We start from the raw sequence: 20,832 nt of genomic DNA, 5'->3' as shown, positions 1-20,832 counted from the left end.
TTCTTTCTGTGGTTTGATGAATCAGCTGTATCATAAAATCTATTTTGAGCAATGCTTTTGCCCTGGTTGTTGATAGAACATAACTCTGAATCCCAAGGAAGAAGCCGTCTGTTCAGAGGCTCATTCGTCTAGGGTTCGACTGTTTCAGTCAGCCAGGCGCTCCCTTTCTCTCTCTCAAGGTAACTTGTAGGTGAATCCCTTGAACTGGAGGACAGATTATTTGGTGTTCTATGGCTTTTGGTTAAAAAGCGTGTTCACTATTTCCGTGCTGTGGGTCAGGTACCGTCTGTGATGGCTGCTTCGGCAGTGACTTTCAGTCAGACCGTAGGTCCGTCCCTGAGTCCAACACATTTTAGCTGTGGGACCGGGGGTGATTAGTTCATCCCCTGGAGACATGGGTTTCCTTGTCTCCAAAGCGTGTTTCATGGCCTCTCACTCTCTGTGATGACGGCTCGGACACAGTGGCCGGCTCACAGGGCTGGGTGTGCAGTCTGTGTGCCACGAGAGTCTATTCTTTTGGACCTTTCTCTGCTGTCCATCCCCTGGTTTCGGTGTGCCCATTGCTGCCCCCTGGCGGCCTCTGTGCAGAGAGAGGACTTTGTTTAGCCTTCCATCAGCTGAGCATCGGAGCCTCCAAGACACAGGTGCAATGGATCCCTGCTGTGAAACTTTCCTGCCCTTCTGTGGACCCTGGGGAATGAGTGCAGGGGCTAAGCCCTTCTGTATAGTGTTATGATAAGAGAATTAGGTACACACGATGAATGAAACAGAGGGACGGAAAGGTGAATATTTCTTGAGCATTTCCCCTGCATTTTTGTGTGTTTATACAGGAACCAGCTGCTTACTAGTTAATGCCATGCACTGCTGTTCTCTTCGCTGTTTATTTCCAGTGGGACGCAGTTATCAAATGCAGAGTTACTTTGGATTTCACCACTCTATGTATATATGTGAAGGAATAATTATGACTTTGGGGTGGAGCGAGAAGTCACTTAAGTTTCTATTAAATGTTACTCAAGGACTAATTCATTAGATTCCACTTCTGATGACTGTGTAATGATTGCTTGATCCCGGGCTACCAGGAAACATGAATACGCACGTCCATACAGATTTGAAGAGGCGGATGTGCATGTGGATATGCAAGAAGCTTTAAACAGTTCATGGAAAGAGTTCCATTAGCTTTTCATTTTCAAGAGCTTTTTAAACACCAGTTTTATTGGCTTATAATTCATGTAGCGTATAATTCACTGGTTTAATCGTTTTAAGATGAGATGTACATTATCACTGCCATCAATTTGAGGACATGGTCTTCTTTCTCGTGCTCATCATTATTAGCTCCCCTGACACCCCCCAAGAAACCATCAATCCAGTTACTGTCTCTATAGATTTACCCATCCTGGATTTCATACACAGAAAAACTTAAACAGCCACCACAACAACAAAGAAACTAACAGCAACAGAAAAGTAAAACAGAAAAGCCTCAATCAAAAAGTAAGCAGAAAATAGTAAAAACTAGAACATATCTCACATGGGTTAAAGGGGAGATCAAACGGTGGTGATGAATTTACCTAACTGCATCTGCAGTTACCCACTTCCCAGTGCCCGCTGCACAATAGCAGGCTACTCACACCTCTGGGCTGTGGTCAGAGGGGACTCACTTGATGCCTCAGCCATCTGTGGTTCTGCAAGTGGATTTTGGGCATCCACTGTCAGTCATAGCCTTCTGATAACCAGGTGTTCACAACGTATACCCTGATATCATTCCTTCCTTCGGATTTGGATTTCCTTAATTACAATCCTTAGATCATACAGGCTGGTTTGCTTATTCCATTTTCTTAAACTTTCTGAAGTCCCCTCATATTTAAAAAAACATTATTTTATTGGGGCCTCTTACAACTCTTATCACAATCCATACATATATCCATTGTGTCAAGCACATTTGTGCATTTGTTGCCTTCATCGTTCTCAAAACATTTGCTTTCTACTTGAGCCTTTGGTATCAGCTCATTTTTCCTTCCTCACAAGCCCTTGGTAATTTATAAATTATTATTATTTCTCACCCCCTCGTATGTTGCTAGAGTAGTTGGGGCTGTATTTTCTGGCAGGTGAGGATTGGTCTGTGGGGAGAGGGTGGTAAAGGAGGAACAGTTCCTACTCTCTGTCCGATCTCAGCAGTTTAAAATACTGTCAGGCAGTTCCCTTCCTTCTTGCCAAAATGGACATGTGTGCTTCATGACATTTGATAATTGTTCTGATTCTTCTGAGTATATGATGGTGAGTTGTAGTCTGCAACCCCACAACAGTAAATGTCTTAGCCTGGTTGTTGTTATTGGTAGATGCTGCCAAGTTGGTTCCAACTCATAGTGGCCCTCTGTACAAAACAACGAAACACTGCCCGGTCCGCACCATCCTTACAAAGGTTGTTATGTTTGCGTCCATTGTTGCAACCACTGCGTCCGTCCATCTCATCAAGGGTCTTCCTCTTTTTCAATGACTGTTTACCAAGCGTGGTGGCCCTTTTCCAGGACTGGTCTCTCCTGATCCCATGCCCAGAGTACTTGAGACAGAGTCTCTCCAGGCTTGCTTCTAAGGAGCATTCTGGCTGTACTTCTTCCAAGACAGATCCGTTTGTTCTGGCAGCCCCTGTGCTTTCCTTGTTCATCAGCACCGTAATTCAAATGCATCAATCCTTTTGCAAGCTTCCTTATGCATTATGAGTAGCTGAAAATGCCATGGCTTGAGCCTGGTAGTTTACTCATAAAATACATGGTGTTGAATGTATTCAATTGTATGTAATTGGAAGTGACCCTGTAGAGACATGCCTGAGAAGGCTTTGTAGGATTAAAACCACCTCATTCTGTAATTTTTATTTGTGTAGGGCAAAATTTCTGGAAATAGCTTGACGATGAGCAAAACTGCAGTCGAATGAGAGACATGAAGTTAAAGGGGATAGGAATAGGTGCAATTTATCTCGAGGGTGTTCCTCCTTAACTAACTATAACTCTCTCTCTCTCCGTAAAGATAAAGCAGTTTCGTGGGCCTATAAGGCATTAAGTATTTCATTCTATTCCGTACTGGGGAGATCCTAGAAGAGAATTTGGTGGCTGACACCATAGGGAACTGTGTGCAAGGCAGGTGGCTGCCTGGTGGGATAGAGAGGGGCTGATGTGTATGAAAATTGGCGGGGAGGGGGGGGTAGGAGAGGGAGATGCCTTCATTTTCATGTCTGAAGAACAGCCGATTTCTCTCTGGTTTGTGGCCAAGTGTGGCCTGGGAGGGGCCTTACTCATCGCAGCCGGTAAGAAAGCTACATGACTTAGTTCTACTACCTTCCATTCTTGCTGAACTGGTTGCCGGCTGGCTTGATTTGTCTGACGATTGGTTATCTTGGAGATGCCAAGATAAAGACTTTCTGATCCCCCTCCTGCTTTTTAACCCGTGGCCTTGGAAATGGCACTCGATTGAGGATGTGAGATATGAAGAGACTTTCGAGAGTCTTGAATTTGGGCTGGGCAGGCTCTCACGTGTTCTTGCTGTGCAACATAAGAATGACCTCATTGCTTCAGGTGGACATCCTGGGCCTCTTAGCCACAGAGGACCTGGCATTTGTCTTACTTGAGCCTTCATCTGTTAAAATAACTAGTTTGTCTCCTTTTCTTTCTCAGCCTCAGCTTTTCTCCTTCATTCTGCCCCCTGGTTGCGCATATTCGAGGACCTCAGGTAGCACCGAGGTTAAGCAGTGCTCAGAAGCTAACCGGAAAGGCGGCCATTGGGATCTGTTAGCCCTCTCGAAGGGAGAAAGATGAGGTGGGGTGCAGAACAACGAGACAGTCTCTTTGCCAGCCTTGGGAACCCTAGGGGACAGTTCCACCCTATCTTACAGGGTCACTCAGAGGTTGGGATCAGCTTGATGGCAGTAGGTTTGGCTTTTGTTTTTTTTTTTCCTGTTCAGGACATTCACCAGTGATTGCTATTATTTTACTTTTATACTTGTCGCTTCCCCTCATCGAAGTTACATGAATCAGTCTTGTTGTCACTTGAATTTGATTATGGCTCTGAATGTCTGCTTCATGTTTGACGGGCCGTGTAAGTCTCATGCCTCCTCAACACTTCAGAAAATTGGAGAGAGCAGTAATGGTACATTCCTGCTGTTAGTTCATTCTGACATTGAGTAACAGATGACATGCCCGACAGACAGAGTGGCTGCCTAGATTGCATAACAGGTTATTGTGTGACTTTAGAAAGTCATACACGTGCCAGCTTCAAGACATTCAAGGCCATCTTGAAGTGTCCCACGCTTCCATGTCTACAGAAGCGCTCCCCCAGCAGGCCTCTTTCTGTGCTTGTCTTGGGTGTGCCGCTGAGCTGGGAACAAACAAAGCCCAAACCCTCGAGAATGGTTTGAATGCTTCGGCCTCTCCTGGTCTGCGTGGCACTTCTGAAGTGTCGGTATAATGCTGCTGGTCCCTGGGGCATGGGCCCATCCTGGCCAGGGCCACCGGGTCCAGGCATGAAGGCGTGCAGGAGGGCAGCCTGGACATTGGCACACTTGCGGAAATGATTATAGTTTTATAACATGAATCAGAGCTTATCTGTGCCCTCTGGACTTGTTTGGATGGGGCAAAGGCAGGGGGGCATATTTCAGCTTGCTATTGTGCTGAATTCTTGAAGCAGTTGCTGTATTCATTGGCCAGCCGTGTGACACAGGGCTTGCCGATTCCCCCGAGGTCTCCCCATGAGGCTGCCCATGTGCTTATTGACTCCCACGTGAATGTTCACATGGAGCTTCAGTCTGCTTGGTTAGCACAAGCAAGGGCCGAGTGTAACAAGTAGATATTTCTAGGGTGGCGTTACACTGACGAGATGTGAATAGTCCTCGCCTGGCCAGACCCGGTTTGGCTGGGGGAGGACGAGCAAGGGTACGGATCATAAAAATGGCTTTGACTCCCAGCTCTACCCAGAAGTATCTCTGCTACCTGAATCCTTCCAGGACTGTTCCCTTCTTGGTTTCAGCAAAGCTGCTCCCCTTGGAACGACTAGGGAGAAAGGCCTGGCAACCTACTTCTCCAAATCAGTCACTGAAAGACCCGTGGATCACAGTAGTTCGATCCTATTGTGTTTAGGGCTGCCATGGGTTGGGGCCCAACTCGATAGCAGTGAACAACTATTACCTATTATAAAAGGTTTTGCAAAGATAAACAGGAAGATAATTTTCATGATCGAAGGCTCACGACGTGCTCCCATCACGTGGATCCCAACTCATCGCAACCCTACAGGACAGGGCAGCACCATCGCTGCAGGCTTCTACGACCACATATCTTTACGGAAACAGAAAGCGTCCTCTTTCTCCCACAGAGCGGCCAGTGGTTTCAAACTGCTGACCTTGCAGTTTGTAGCCCAGGGTGTCACCTTACAGCACTCGGGCTCCCTGCCATGGTTGCGAGTTGGACCTAAAGCAGTCAGCAGTTTGAAAACCAGGACTGATGAGACTACTGCAGAGGCTCCCGGGAATGGCTGAAGGGAAGAGCCCGGTTGTTTTGACAGGCAGCCTTGGCGAGGGTTCTAGGCATGAATATGGGCAGCACTGCTGAGGGATACAGGTGAGTAGTGTAGCCAGAGGCCACCAAAGACACCTGCCGGAGGAGACCTGGAAGCTGCTTGTAAAGCAAACGCAGCTCTCCCATGGCTGAAAGTGGTGCCAAGCCCAGTCCACCTCCAAGGACAATCCGACTGCCTTGGCCGGCTTCAGAAAGTCGGGGAGAAGGGGGAGGCCCGAGACTGAAGACAAAGAACCAGAGGAAATTCTTTTAAAAAAATCATTTTATTAGGGGCTCATACAACTCTTATCACGACCCTTACCTACATCAATTGTGTAAAGCACATTTGTACATTCATTGCCCTCATCATTCGCAAAACATTTGCTTTCCACTTAAGCCTCTGGCATCAGCTCCTCATTTTTTCACCTCCCTCCCCGCTTCCCCCTCCCTCATGAACCCTTGATAATTTATAAATTATTATTTTGTCATATCTTGCCCTGTCCAACATCTCCCTTCACACACTTTTCTGTTGTTCATCCCCCAGAGAGGAGGTCACATGTAGATCCTTGTAATCGGTTTCCCCTTTCCAACCCACCCTCCCTCTACCCTCCCAGTATTGCCACTCACACCACTGGTCCTGAAGGGATCATCTGTCCTGGATTCCCTGTGTTTCCAGTTCCTATCTGTCCCAGTGTACATCCTCTGGTCTAGCCAGATTTGTAAGACAGAATTGGGATCATGATAGTGGAGGAGGAGGAAGCATTAGGAACTAGAGGAAAGTTGTATGTTTCATCATTGCTACATTGCTCCCTGACTGGCTCGTCTCCTCCCCGATACCCTTCTGTAAGGGGATCTCCAGTGGCCTACAATGGGCTTTGGGTCTCCCCAGAGGAAATTCTCTAGGCCATCTTGACGAGCGGCCGTGACAATGTCCATGTCAACTAGTCGCCTACATAGGCTTTAAGATGGTCTTTGTGATTCTTTTTTTTTTTTCCCAACCTTTATTAAAAATGGGCTTTGCCAGTAGCCGGGTGGGAGTATCATGTTGTAGTGGGGTGCCACTGAAGCACTGAAAAGTCCAGGTGGGTAAGAGTGGCAGAATCTTTCTCAGCGACAGGACTGTAAGTGGAAAGTCACCATTGCTATCTTTCCCCTGTTCCGTTTTTGTCTTTCAGCTGAAGTGAGTAGTGAATACAGTATGGACAAGGCGATGGTTGAGTTTGCTGCAATGGATCGGGAGCTTAGCCATTACATAAAGGCTGTCCAGTCTGCAATAAGTCATGTAAGTTTAATACTGGTGGTTATTCGCCGTCACTCATTTGGTTATAATTGGTTACAACTGGCCAGCCTAGTGCTATGAACATAAAATCAAAATTCTTCTCTAACCTTTAATATTTCCTTATCCTTACCGTAGCAGCTATTCATTTCCTCCTAACCAGGAAATCTCATGGAGTAGGAATCTGAAATCTTCTTCCAGCTGGGCCCCCTAGGTTACTTTCAGAGATTCTGTTGGCTTCAGCTTTCGTGCAGTCCATGCCTTGAGATGTCTAGTCTAAATTGTTTATAAGTTCCCAAAAACCATATACAACTTTCGCCTCCCCCCCAATTGTTATTCCTGTTTCAGCATTCCATCTCAACCAGGTTTGGTTACTCATTCTCCAGTTTTAACTACTCTGCAGCGATTGCAACATCCAGGCAACCAGACAATAGGAGAGATCTTTCGAGCGAGTTTAGAAATAAAGAAGGTTGGCATTTTGGCTTTTCTGGGAGCCAAACATATCTTTGTTGAGTCCAGCGGCACGAGGCAGTGGAGGTGGGAGCCCTAGCACATCCTTGTCAGCGCTCTATTGACTAAGATGTGAGCAATACGATTGCAGTCTTGTTTCTGAGAAGTCCTTTGTCCTTGGGCCAGTGGAAACTCCCTGTCGCACTGATCTGAGTTCACCTGGTAATAGGGTGCTCTTGTGCTTCTCGTTTCTATATTTGTCTTTTTATATGTGTAGCTATGGGAAAATTGCAAAACTCAAATACTGCTCCTCAAGGAAATAGGAATAGAAATCTAGCACACACACCAAGTGCATGGGTACCGCCTGGTTGCATACGGCTTTTCTATATTTTATGGTTAGTATTGATTAATTGAAGGAGCCCCTGGGTGGCGCCAGTGGTTAAGCAATCCACTTAGCCTAGAGGTTGACAGTTCTAACACACCCCGAGGCTCCTCAGAAGACAGGCCTGGTGATCCGCTTCTGGGAGGTCACAGCTTTGGAACGCCTGTGTGGTCTACTCTGCGCACAGGGAATTCACCATGAGCCACACGGATTCAGTGGCAACCCAGTACAATCCTATGAAGCGGAGTATCAGGGAGCTCGCTTTAAGAGTAGCTGCTTACCGCCCCAAACTGAACCGATTTAACTTATAAAATTCTCATATTTCTAGCCATCATGACTGCTAGACCTGCTACTGTATTTCGTCCCTAGCAAAAGATGAAAATGGTACCAGATTTCAGCCTGTGAAATGGGTTCGCTGAGCTCATTGGAGCCCCAGGATTTTTGGTAAAGTTGGTGGAATATGGACCCAGGCTAGAAAACCGCTGACTTCACAAGAACCAGAGTGGCTGTGCAGTGATAGAGAGCTTGTGTTGGCGACCAGCGAGCGGAGTTTGGCCAGCTGTGCGGCTCGATCTTGCTTTGACCTTTCCTTTAGAAAGAACCCATGTGACGGGCCTTTTTATCTTCCACCTTCACATTGTGCAAATATGACAACCTAAGATATTAGGTGAGAAAATCCAGTTTTGGTGTCGAAGAGCTTCATGTCGATTTCTTGTTGTTCTTTAGGATCTGTAACTGTGTCAGGTAGTTTTGCAATAAAAAAGCAAATGTCCCACTTCAAGAAACTGATTCCAGGCTAGACAATTCCTGGCCTGCCCATTTCACAATGTCGTATGAGATTAGATACCCTGGATTAGAATACTTTGAAATTCTAGACTCTGATGGCAAGATAAGATAGTATTATTAATACCTTTGCCCAGATATTTAAGTCTACTTGGAGCAATGGAATAGGACCTTCCTTGAGAAACACGGTTGGCCGCTGTTTGAAAGCCGTCTATGTTGTCCTGACTTTGTGCTGTCCTGCTGGGATTCAAGAGTGCTTTGAGTGTTCGCTGTTGGCTTATCCAGTTACAGTGGGAGTTGTTCCTGGCCTCGAAAGAGAAAACATGGTTTTCAGTCAGATGCTGAAACAAGGAGGCAGTTTGGGGAGCCTCCCAGCAGCCCTGTGCAACCTTCTGCTTCATTGTAGACTTTTGGGGAGGTACCTCGCTTCCGTTTCCACAATCTTTGCCCAGGCTCTGATCCACGCTCCCGCAGTTAATTTGAAAGTATCTGTACTCCCCCTTTTTATGAAATCTCATGCCGCCACAGGCAGGGTTTGTCCCCGCAAAACAATAAACAGAGACGACCAAGCCTTTTTCAATCAGTCAAGAACAGTAGGGCCTATTTTTAGAAAGAAACATCCTCACATCCCAACCTTCTATGGGATTCTGAAGCTACATGCCTCTGCTTTAGATGTATGGCTGTTAGACATTTACTTTGGAACCTTAGAGGCAGAGAGTGGCTTACCCACAAATCCCTTTGGCATTACACAAAAGCTCTCAGATTGCCTTTCTTTGTCCTTTAAGGAAATGGAGCTGCTACATTCGAAGATCCCAGGGTATTTTTTTCAGAATCAGCATTTATTTCAGGCCCCTGAGACAAATAAACAAATCCTGGAACACCGTTCCTGCTAGTTTGTAGAGGGAATACTATGCAGCGAGTGAGCACTAAAAGAAAAAATTCCAGGAAGAGTCGGAATCGCCTTGACGGTGGCAGGTGGCGTGGCCTGCCAAAGGGAAGGAATGCCTCGTGTGCCGGGGGTGTCAATGACTGAGCGCCCCGGTGACATCCTGGGAACCTGGAGACTCCTTCCTGAGGAAGTGAGAGTTAACCTGCCACGAGAGTCACATGTCCTGGGCCACGTCTTCGTCTCTGTGACTTTCGCATGAAATGAAAACATTTCACTGCTGATGGTGTTCCTGGTAGAGTCCCAGAGTGCCTCGGGCAATCCAGTGACTTGATTTTGAGAACATGAGGCCAAAGAAGGGGTCGCCGAGAGCCCTTTATATAGCAAACGCTAAACAGGGAGAGACTAGTTGAGTGGCTGAAGGTGAGCCACTGGCTCATTCTCTGCGTACCCACCTGGATCGGTCCTGTGAGTCATGTTAGTGGTTGATGAAGAATCGAGGGCTTCCTGAAACTGGCCTCCTTAAGCGGCTTCGCTGGTTCAGCACGGCCAGCGGGACTTGCTATTGTCGTGTACTCATTGAACACCATGGCCATGCGTTCTTACTTCTGACGTGAGTTTGTGTGTTTGTTTTAACCAAACCCTGTCATCCCAGTCCTGTGATAGGGGTACAGCTATTTAATTCAGGAGATCCTTAAATCCATTGTCTGACACGTGTGGGTTTTTTTTTTTTTCAACTAAGAGATGATGAAAGTTCATCATGTGGGCAGGCAGTCTCTGCCATTTAAAAACATTAAAAAATTATTAAGGGCTCTTACAGCTCTTATCACAAGGCATGCATCCATCCATGTGTCAGGCACATCTGTATATATGTTGTCATCTTCTTTTTCAAAACATTATTTTTCTACTTGAGCCCCTAGCATCATTTCCTAATTTCCCCCCTCCCTCCCCCATATACCTTTGAGAATTTAGAATTTATTCTCTTTTTTGTTCTTATGTCTTACACTGACCATTGTCTCATTTCACCCACTTTTCTGCTGTCTGTCCCCCTGGGCGGGTGTGTCATATGTTGATCATTGTAATCGGTTCCTTCTTAACCCACCCCCTCCTTACCCTCCTAGTATTGCTTCTCCCCTTAGTGGTCCTTAGGGGTTTATCTGTTCTGGATTCCCTGTGTTGTGAGCAATTATGTACCAGTATACATGTTCTGGTCCAGCCAGGTTTATAAGATAGAATTGGGGTCATGGTAGTGGGAGGGGAGGAAGCATTCAAGAACTAAAAACTCTTAATCCTCATGGCATAAGACAGGTGTCAGCCTCCTCTAACCTGTGGCCAGAAGAACAAGATGTTGCCTGCCTAACACTCTTGAACCCTCTGACCTGGACCACCATATAGGAGGCCTTGGTTAGAATGGGGAAAAGATGTACAACAAATGAAACAAACATAGAAATGGGTGAAAATGGAGGATAAAATAAAATAAAAATAGAAACCACCAGACTTGTCTAAGAGATTGGAGGAAGCCAGTCTGAGAGTCTTCCTTCGTCTCAAGTCCCCCTTGGAACTGCAGGCCCTCCGGAGTCCCCCTTCCAGCCGATGGGTGAGCAGGCCTGCGAAATAAAACAACAGCCCCGGAGAGGAACGTGCTCTTTTGGAATAGTCAACTCCATGAGGAGGCTTCCACAGGCTCACGGAAAAACGGAACAAAGAGTTGAGGGAGTTTTCCCCACAAACTTTTTGAAGCTTCCTCACAGGTGATCCAAAGGGCAACATTTGCCCCCACCCAAAGATGAGACGATAGGTAGGGGAGATGGCTAGAAGCAGGAGCCCAGGGGAGAGTGAGGAGTGCCAAGCCATTAGGGGATTGCACCCTTGTGCTGGCACTTGGAGGTAACCGAAGTTTATACACGAGTTATTGCCGGGAAAGCTAATTTACTGTGCAAGCTTTCCCCTAAAACGCAAGAAAATGCCACCCCCCAAAAAAGATAACCAAACAGAAAAAGGGCAGGAGCCATGGAAGGGCCTGATAAAAGGCACCACTGCCTGCTGTCCTGTGAGTCAGGGCAGCCCCAGGCATCTTCTGTGCTTTACGGGAAAGAAGCCTGCTGGGGTCATGGTGCAGGGGCAGGCTGTGCACCTCAAGGTCAGAAAGATGCTGCTGCCCACTCACTCCCTTCAAGACGTACAGCACTGGAAACCCACAGGGACAGGGCTGCCGTGAGTTGGAATGGGCTGGGAGACAGGGAGCTTTTTGAGTGGGTTGTTGTGGTTTTTTGTTGTTGTTGTTGAGCAGTAAGTTTAGACTCCCAATTGGATGGCTGCCTTAGGGGCAGACAGCTCGTGCCCTTGTCCTAAGGTCTCCCGGAGTGTGAGTTGACTGGATGGCGGCTGTTGGGGGCTGTCGGTCGGTTCCCACCCAGAGCGCCCGTGGGATGGAGAAAACGGCCCCGCCGGGGTTTCCAGGCTGTAACGTTGAGGGGCATGCCGCCATGCCTTTCTCCCATGGAGCCGATGCACTCTGGACTCTGCCACCATAGCTCCTCGCGTGATCCACGAGCTTAGCAAAAGTAACGCGAGCTGGCAGGTTGTATGATATTTTGAATGATAAATATGTTAGCAAACTCCGTAATTACATAATTTTACTCGGCTGCCCTTCTTTAGTGCGTGTGCTGCTCGAATGCCCCCCCCCCCCCAAGACTCTCTTGGACCGCTTGTAGATTGTGTAAGATTGAAAACTCGTCAATTGGATCCCAGCCAGAGACTCTTTTATTTATTTATTTTTGAAAGTCACAATAACAATTCCTACCAAAAGCCTGGGGAAATCTTTTGCTTCTTAACATGATGGGTGTGGAATCAGTCTCCTGGGGTCTGTCGGTAGAAATTTTGGTGGATGTGCCCGGCGAGCTGTGGGTTTGACACCATAAGCTGGCCTTTCCGTTTCCTCTGCCCTTTAAAGGCAGCAGATGGGGATTTAGAAGAGTGGAGCTGCGCTGTGCCTAAGCTGTTGAAATCAACACAATCTGAGCTACAATAAAAGAACAAGGTGGGTCAAAGGTATCACTTACCTCAGCTCCGTCCGTCATTGTGCAACTCACATCGACTGTTTTTGACGTATCACTTCCTCCACCTCCACACCCTTTATCGACCGGTAAGTTTGCGTTGTGCACAACTTGACACGTGAGAGGTTCCTTAAGCTCCATAACTTTCACGTGAAACCGATGGGGCGGCTCACAAACTGGCAGGGATAGAGAACCAGAAGTTCGTCTGACGGGGCCTGAAGTGAGGTCCAGGCCAGAGGGGGTGAATCCCTGCCCTTGGTGACCTCCTGGCTGAAGAATGCACCCCCCTGCCCTGGACACTGCGAATCACTGACGAGAGAGGCAGGAGGGTCGGGCGGGTGGGGCCCCGGCTGGCAGCGAGGAGATTCTTGAGCACAAGTGCAGTCAGCCGTCCAGGGAATCTCAGGAAGGAGCGAGAACAACAAAATACCCAAACTCCTTGCCGTCGAGTCCGAGCTGACTCCTAGCGACCCTCTACAGCAGGGCAGAGCTGCCCTGTGAGTTTCCGAGACGCTGACTCTTTACGGGAGTAGGAAACTCCAACTTTCTCTTGTGGAAGGACTGCTGGCTTCGAGACTACTGCCCTGGAGGCTAGCAACCTAGCCTCTTACCCAGGAGGCCACCAGGGTTCCATCAGACTCCCTGCCATGGAGTCGATTCCGACCCTAGGGATCCTACAGGACAGGTAGAGGTGCCCTGTGGGTTTCCCAGACTGTAGCTATTTCGGGGAGTTGAGAGCCCCATCTATTTCCTGTGGAGTGGCTGGTCGTTTCGAACTGCTGACCTTGTGAATCACAGCCCAATATGCCCCCACGATCCCACAGGGCTTGAGAGAGCATAGGGGAGTGAAATCAGGAGAACCTCTCTCCTTCGGAGCCAGCTGGGCACGGACTGGAGATTGCCCTCATCCACTCCTGCCCCAGCTCTCTCCAGAGTGGTTTCTTCTGACCTGCTTTTTCCTCAGACGGCCTCACTTATTCCTGCAGGAGTGTCCCATAACAAGGAAACAATAGTCACTTGTCCCTGAAGCATGAGGATGCTTTTTACTGTGTACGACACTACGTTAGCACTCCCTGCACAGTTCTTCTTCGATGAAGGCTGCCTTTGGTAGTATTTGGACCTAATCTGTAAAGTTAGGTCTGGATAAAACAACAAGGAACCCTCCCAAACTTCCTGCCATTGGGTTGGTTCCAACCCCTACCAATCCTATACGGCAGTGTTTCCTAAAGTGGGCTATATCGAGTGAATGATCCAGGTGCACAAGCAGACACTTACACGTTGTTACCCTGCTTGAGGGGCTATAGTAGAAAGGTTTGTCATGACCCAGGCGAGCAGTGGTGTTTCTCCCTCTGAGGGGCAGTAGGGCAAATATGCTTGAGAACTGTGCTACATAGGGTTTCCGAGATAGTATATCTTTACGGCAGCCGCCAGCCTCATCCTTCGCCCTCAGAGTGGCTGGTGGGTTTGAACCCCCAACCTTATGCCTGGCAGCCTAACCCACTGCACCCCCAGGGCCCCTTAGGCCTGGGTATGGAATTGCACTCATTGGGTTGCTTCTGTTATAGGAAAGAATCCGGATGCCATTGTCTTGGATTCCCAGGTTGGCCGTTCTCTATCACTGTTCCCCAGGACGTGAATAAATGTAACAGGAGAAGGGCTTGAGGCCCAATAAGTTTGGGGAAACGCACGAGTGGAGGCATTTCCTTAACCATGTGGAAGCCTTTTGCTTGCTCTCCTATGCATTGTGCTTCTGCAGAAGGGAGTCAGTCATGTCCTCAGAAACAGTCCTTTTGGGGCAGAGCCCAATGTTTCGCAGAAATGTCACCATGGTCTCACCCCTGGTTTTTTACAGAGGAAGTGGCAAGAAGGGCCCAGCCGCTGGTTGGTGGCAGACCCTCTGGGGCACACCAGGCCCCTGGGAAGGCATCACACACCCGACTGACATGCATCTTGGAGAAGGGAGGTCAGGAAAGCGCCCGGCCTTGGCGCAGGTGGTCACTAGGAGTCATTAACAGCAGGAGGGAAGCCACCAGAGTGCCCACTGTGGTCTCAGGAGAATGGAGAGGGAGGCGTTTGGGCACGAGCTCTTAGGGGGGTGGAATGGGCAGAAGGACCCAGGAACAGTAGGCAAGCCCCTGAAGGTCTCTGCTGGGCCTGGCTTACCTTCTCACTCTGACTGGGCCTGGGCTGCCAGTGTGATGGCCAGTCACTCTGCTGCAGTGGGACCCAGCCAGCCTGGCCGCCCGTATCCTTGGTTATTTCCGATCATAGGGAGGTTCATCAGTACAATAATCACCAGTGGCCATTGAGGTGATTCCGACTCAGGGCGGGCAACCATATGTGTATCAGCGTAGGACTGGGTGCTGCAGGGCTTCAGTGCATAGAGCACCCGGCCTTCCTTCCGAGGTACGTGGACTCGACCCTTCCGCCTTTTGCTCAGCAGCTGAGTGCATTAACCACCTGAACGTCTTAGTACCGCAAACTTGCATATTTCTGACTGGGCGCAGAGACCATTGAGCACGTTAACCTGTATTTTAGAGGTGTTTTAGGTTCCTTCCTATCAGACTTCTAACCCTCAATCTGTAATTAACCCTCAACCCTGTAATCTGCATCTTGCCCCACTGTCTGCCTGGCTTCTGGGGAGGGGTCGGGATGGGCTGGTGGTGGACGGGAGGCGGGGAGTAGTGTGAACTGGGGCTGCTTCTCCAAATGCTACGGCTGATGGCAGAACGAATGCCCATTCAGAGTGGAGCAGGAAGCAGTTGTGCCTTCACAATGCACTTGTTCGCTTGGGGCCATTCATATGTTTAGTTCAATGAAGATGCACATGCCCTTTGGCATGTGAACACAAAATAGCCACAAAAGTATTTCCAACACTACTACAATGTGCTAACGAACCTCCTTAAAATGCTTCAGAAATTCAGGGAAAAGTCAGGAGCCCCTGACGTAAAAAGTCTGGTTTTCCTGCATCCTGGCTCTGAGCCTTGGTGGCTTCTTAACTCGGAGGTGATAGCACACGATGACAAGACAATGTATGGAAGCCCTGAAACCAAGCTACCTCTTAACAAATGGGGAGCTTCCCCTGTGAACGAATGAGCTAAGTGTTGGGTTGCTCTGGGAAGAAGAGGGAGCAGCCTACGTCTGTCGAGTTACAGCCCCAGAAGCTCACCGGGGCAGTTCTCCTCAGCGTCTCTCTCAGTGAGTCAGAACCAACTCAGTGGCAGTGGGTCTTGGTGTTGTTACTGATTTATAAGGTTACTCAGAAAAGTCTATCAAAGAGCAGTCATTTCCTTGGTCACATAGTCTCTGGAGAGAATGCTGAGTCAGAGAGATGTCACTGAGTAGGGTGGTCAGCGGGCAGCCATAGGAAGAGGCCAGAGACCCAGTTGCCAGAGAGGGGGTCGCAGGCAGCCTTCCTTGAAAGGAGCGCTCTGTCTGTGGGCCAAGGGAACGGTGCTGGGGCTGATTGAATAGGTCAGAGTGACCTGGCTGGGCCAAAAGGACGGCTGTTCAGTTGGATTTGAAGTCTCCTATTGAGTAAGTGGGAGCCCTGGAGGTATAATTGTTGAGTGCCCACTTGCTAAGGGGAGGGTTTGGCGTACCAACCCAGCTGCTCCACAAGAACAAGACCTGGTGGCTTGCTCCCTTCAAGATGACAGCCTAGAAAACCCTCTGGAGTTGACAGCACACGCCACCACAACTGTCATCACTCTGCTTGTGTCCAGTGCATGTCCTTCACCATCTGCTTGCTAATGCAGACGGGGGTCCTGCTAAGGAGAAGAGCATTGGTAATTCCGGGTCACTGAAATATCTTTAGATATTTAAGTCTTCACTCAAATTTTGCAGACATGCCGCTGTACAAATATTTTGTTCTAAATTTATGTCCATTTCTTTCTGGGCCTTTTTTTTTTAAAGTCATGAAATGGATGTTAACTACTAAGATGTATCCTTCAACTACTCTGTGGAAGGAAATACAAATCAAAACCACCGTGAACTATATTTCACACCCATGAAGCCAAGATCAGACCAAGCCGTCTGTGCCTCCCTGAGACCCCCAAACTGAGTGAGCTGCCCCGGACTCATTGCCAGCTCCCGGTGTCCTGTCGACCCTGGAACAGAACCTTGCACCTGTAGGCTCTGACCTTTCAGAAGGAGATTGCCAGGCCTCTCTGCTGAGGAATCTCTACATGGGTTTGCAGCAAACAACCTTTCCGTTAGGGATCTAATACTTAATCCTCTGTGTCACCTAGGGGCTCCTCACACCCACTGGGATGGCAATGATGGAAACAAAACCAGAAACCGGAAAAGATCAAATGTTGGCAAAGATGTGGAGAAATTGGGGCCTTGGCGAACAAGTTTGCAGGCTCCTCAGAGCATTATCATGTGACCCAAAAACCCCACGCTTACCTAGATGCCTACAACTGAAAGCAGGGCCTCGGAGAGCTACGGATACACCAGGGGTGATTGCAGTGTCCTTCATACTAGCTAAAAGGTAGAAGCAGCACAACGTCCACCCACAGAGATGCACCAACCAAAAGAGCACTAGTCAGTCATGAAAAGGAATGGCACTCTGATCCATGTTGTGATGTGGGTGAGAAACGTTGGGAAATGGTGGTGGTGGGGACCCCCCCAGGATGAATGCAATTAGTGTCCTTGGATCACACACGTTAAGATGGTTCAAATGACAGATTTTATATTATACATTTGAACATAATAAGAGTTTGAAAATACCTCAATGAAAATAGTAATCTTCAGTTCTCGTAGTAGAGACTACTCAGAGGAAGCGATTGTCTGTCAGTTTGTCATCCTGTGGTGGCTGGTGTGTTGCTGTGATGTTGGATGCTATGTCACTGGCATTTCAAATACCAGCAGGGGCACTCCAAGGGAACAGGTTTCAGCAGAGCTCTCAGATTAAGAACAGACTGCAAGGAAGGAATGGGCTGTCCACTCTGGGGGATTTAGCCACTGAAAACCTTCCGGATAGCAGTGACAGTTCGTCAGATGGTGCAAACTTCAGGGATGGAAGCAGAAGCTTGTCAGAGAGAGGGCCAGAAGATGAGCCCTTTAGGTTGGAAGGCACTCAAAACACGACTGAGGAAGAGCTGCCTTCTCAAAGTAGAGTTGACCACCACGACCTTGATGGAGAAAAGCCTGTGCTGATGGTGCCTGACTCAAAATGAGAAGAAGCAGGTGCACACACTCAGTAATAACTGCAAGTTGCAATGTAGGAAGTATGAATGTAGGAAAATTGGAAATTGTCAAAAATGAAGTGGACTGCATAACGACCAATATCCGAGGCATCCGTGAACCAAAATGGACTGGAATTAGCTGCTTTTCTTGTTTGTTTGTTTTTCTCTCTAGGGGACATTTTATTGTGTTTTGGGTAAAAGTTTACACAGCAAATTAGCTCGCGTTCAATAATTTATATCGACATTGTGTTCTCTATCATAAAATGATAACGATGTCTCTAAAGTGAACCTGTGGTTGTTGTTGTTGTTGTTGTCAGGTGCCATCTAGTAGGTTCTGACCCACAGCGACCCCATGCACAACAGAACGAAATACTCCACGGCCCTGGGCCCTCTCGATTGTTTCTGTGCCCGAGCCCACTGACGCAGCCATGGTGCCAATCCATCTTCTCGAGGGCCTTCCCCTCCTCTGCTGCCCCTCTTTACCAAACATGATGTCCTTCTCCAGGGACCGGTCTCTCCGTACAACACGGCCAAAGAGCGTAAGACGAAGTCTTGCCATCTCGTCTCTAAGGAGCACTTCTTCCATCACAGATCGGCCTGTCCTTCAAGCCTTCCATGGTACGTCCGACATTCTTCTCCACGGCTACACTTCAGACGCAGCTAGTCTACAGCAGTGGTTCTCCACCGTCCTCACGCCGCGACCCTTTCAGACCGTTCCTCATGCTGTGCGATAAGAGTTGTAAGAGCCCCTAATAAAATGTAAAACAAAGAAAGTACTTTGTGCATAGCAGATGTTTACACTATGATTCATAACAGTAGCAAAATGACTGTGCTGAAGTAGCAACGAAAATCATGTTATGGTTGGGGGGTCACCATGGCATGAGGAATTAGCTGTTTAAGTCAGAAAATCATATGGTTCACTTTGACAGATTCAAGAGGAATTGATTCGGCCACATTCTTCGTCAAAAAGGATATTTCAAGTTCAACCTTGAAGTACAATACTGTCTGTGATGGGATAATATCTATCCCCCTACAAGGAAATCTTGTCAATAGAGCTATGATTCAAATTACGAACCATGTTTTAAAGCAAGTGATGAAGAAATGGATGAATTTTACCATTGTCTTCAGTCTGAAGGCAATCAACATGCAATCAAGATGGATTGATAATTTTGGGTTATTGGATTGCAAAAGTTGGAAGCGAAAAAGAAGGAACAATTGTTGGAAAGTATGGTCTTGTTGACAGAAATGAAACTGGAGGTTGCATGATTGAATTTTTAAAGACAAACAACTTCTTCATTGAAAATACCTTATTACAACAATACAATGATAACTACATAGGGGGAAAGGGTGTATCCTCCCCCGCCCAACGGATTTTTTTTCCAGGGCTATGTATATACTTTTTTTTTTTTTTTTAACAAAACAACCTTATCACCTTCAAAGTATTCTCCATTACACTTACTATATTTGTCAAATATGAGAGTCCATTCTTGGAAAGATTTTTCAAATTCATCAGCACCTCCCTTGTTTTTTCCTTCACCTCATCTGTGTCGTCAAATCGCTGTCCTTTCATGTCCCTCTGTGTTCAAGGCAACGAGTCTCTCAGAGCGAGGTTAGGTGAGTAAGTTCTGCAGGGCAAGAGAGACATGCTGCTTGTTGCCCAAAACTCGCACTGAGATGGCTGTGTGAGCAGGTGCATTGCCATGGTGGCAAAACCAGTCTCCCGTCTGCCACAAATCAGGCTTTTGTTATCACATACTGTTATGCAATCTTTTCAGAACCTCTAAATAGAAAGCTTGATTAACAGTCTGACCTGGTGGAACAAACTCCAAATGCATTGAGTGGATATTTTCCTCCGTTCAGAAGTTGACAGGCATCCAGAATGAGGTTTGTCATCAATGGACATTTCACCTTTTTTGAAAGGAGAAAACCACTTGTACATTTGAGTTTTTCCCATAGTGTTGTCCTTGTAAACTGTGTTCAACATCACAACAGTTTATGTGGCATTTTCCTAAGCAGGAAACAAAGTTTTACAGCTACACCCTGTTCTCTTAAATTGCCCATCACAAAAAACAAGGTTTGAGCGAAACTGCTTTTATGAAAAAATTCACTGTGACCAGAGAGAACCTTCCCAGACGACATCACTGGGAGCACTCACTCCCTGGGCTGCTCGATTCTTTCCTGAGGGGGTGGGGGTGGGGGGAGGGCTTGTAGGGTCTGATGTGGTGGCTCCTGCATCGTTCAAGAGAAGATCAAAGCAGACGTCGGAAGAGGCTCTGACACTCGATCTTGATCATAGAGCAGCTAAGGCAAAAGGAAGAAAGGATGAAGTCAAAGAGCTGAACAGAAAATTCCAAAGGGCAGCTCGAGAAGACAAAGTCAAGTGTTATATTGAAATGTGCAAAGACAGATGTAGAAAGCCAGAAAAAGAAGAACACATTTAGCATATCTTAAACTGATAGCACTCAAGGGAAAACTAATCCAAACTTTGAGTTGCAATTTTGAGAGATTCTGTGGGCAAAATACTGACCAATACAGGAAGCATTGAAAGAAGATGGAAAGAACACACAAAGTCGCTGCACCAAACAACTGGTTAATGTTCAACTATTTCCAGAGGTGACATGGTCCAGGGCCAAGGACGCTGAAGGAAGCAGTCTAAGCTGTGCTGAAGGCATTAGCCTCAAGCAAACCCTCAGGGATTGACTGACTACCAATCGAACTGTTTCAGAAAGCCAATGAAGCACAGGAAGCACTCACTCAACTGTGCTAAGAAATCGCGCTGATTGGAAGAGATCCATATTTATACCTCTTCCAAAGAAGGGTGACCCACCCGAATGCACAGAATCACTAATATCGTGTGTGAGTATAATTTCTTCAGCAATGGTTGCAGCAGTCCATTGACAGGGCATGGCCAGAACCTCAAGCTGGATTCAGAAAAGATGTGGAACAAAGGCTATTATTGCTGATGCTAGCTGGATCCTGACTGAAAGCAGAGAATACCAAGAGATGTTTTGTGTTTTGACTATGTGGATCAGAACAAACTCTGGATGGCCTTGAGAAGAATGGCAATTCCAGAACACTTCTTTGTGCTCGTGTGGAACCTGTACCTGGATCACCAGGCACTTGTGTGAACAGAACAAGGGAATGGTCTCGTTTTAAGTCAGGAAGGGTGTGCGTCAGGGTGGCATCCTTTCACCATACCTAATCTTTATGCTGAGAAAATCATCATAGAAGCTACACTAGACAGAGAAGAATGTGGTGTCAGGATTGGAGGAAGGC

At 47.5% G+C, this 20,832-nt stretch overlaps 1 protein-coding gene across 2 annotated transcripts in view; it reads left to right on the top strand.

The window, feature by feature from the left end:
- NSMCE2 (NSE2 SUMO ligase component of SMC5/6 complex) overlaps positions 1–20,832 on the top strand; it is a 274,588-nt gene that overhangs the window by 41,877 nt on the left and 211,879 nt on the right. For both annotated transcript variants that reach the window (XM_075549276.1, XM_075549277.1), the window contains one exon: positions 6,710–6,816. In XM_075549276.1, the coding sequence (XP_075405391.1) occupies positions 6,710–6,816 (107 nt within the window). The remainder of the gene's footprint in view (positions 1–6,709; positions 6,817–20,832) is intronic.

This window comes from Tenrec ecaudatus, chromosome 5 (genome assembly GCF_050624435.1).
Source record: "Tenrec ecaudatus isolate mTenEca1 chromosome 5, mTenEca1.hap1, whole genome shotgun sequence".
Lineage (NCBI taxonomy): Eukaryota > Metazoa > Chordata > Mammalia > Afrosoricida > Tenrecidae > Tenrec > Tenrec ecaudatus.
This window is presented reverse-complemented; position numbering and strand designations above follow the sequence as displayed.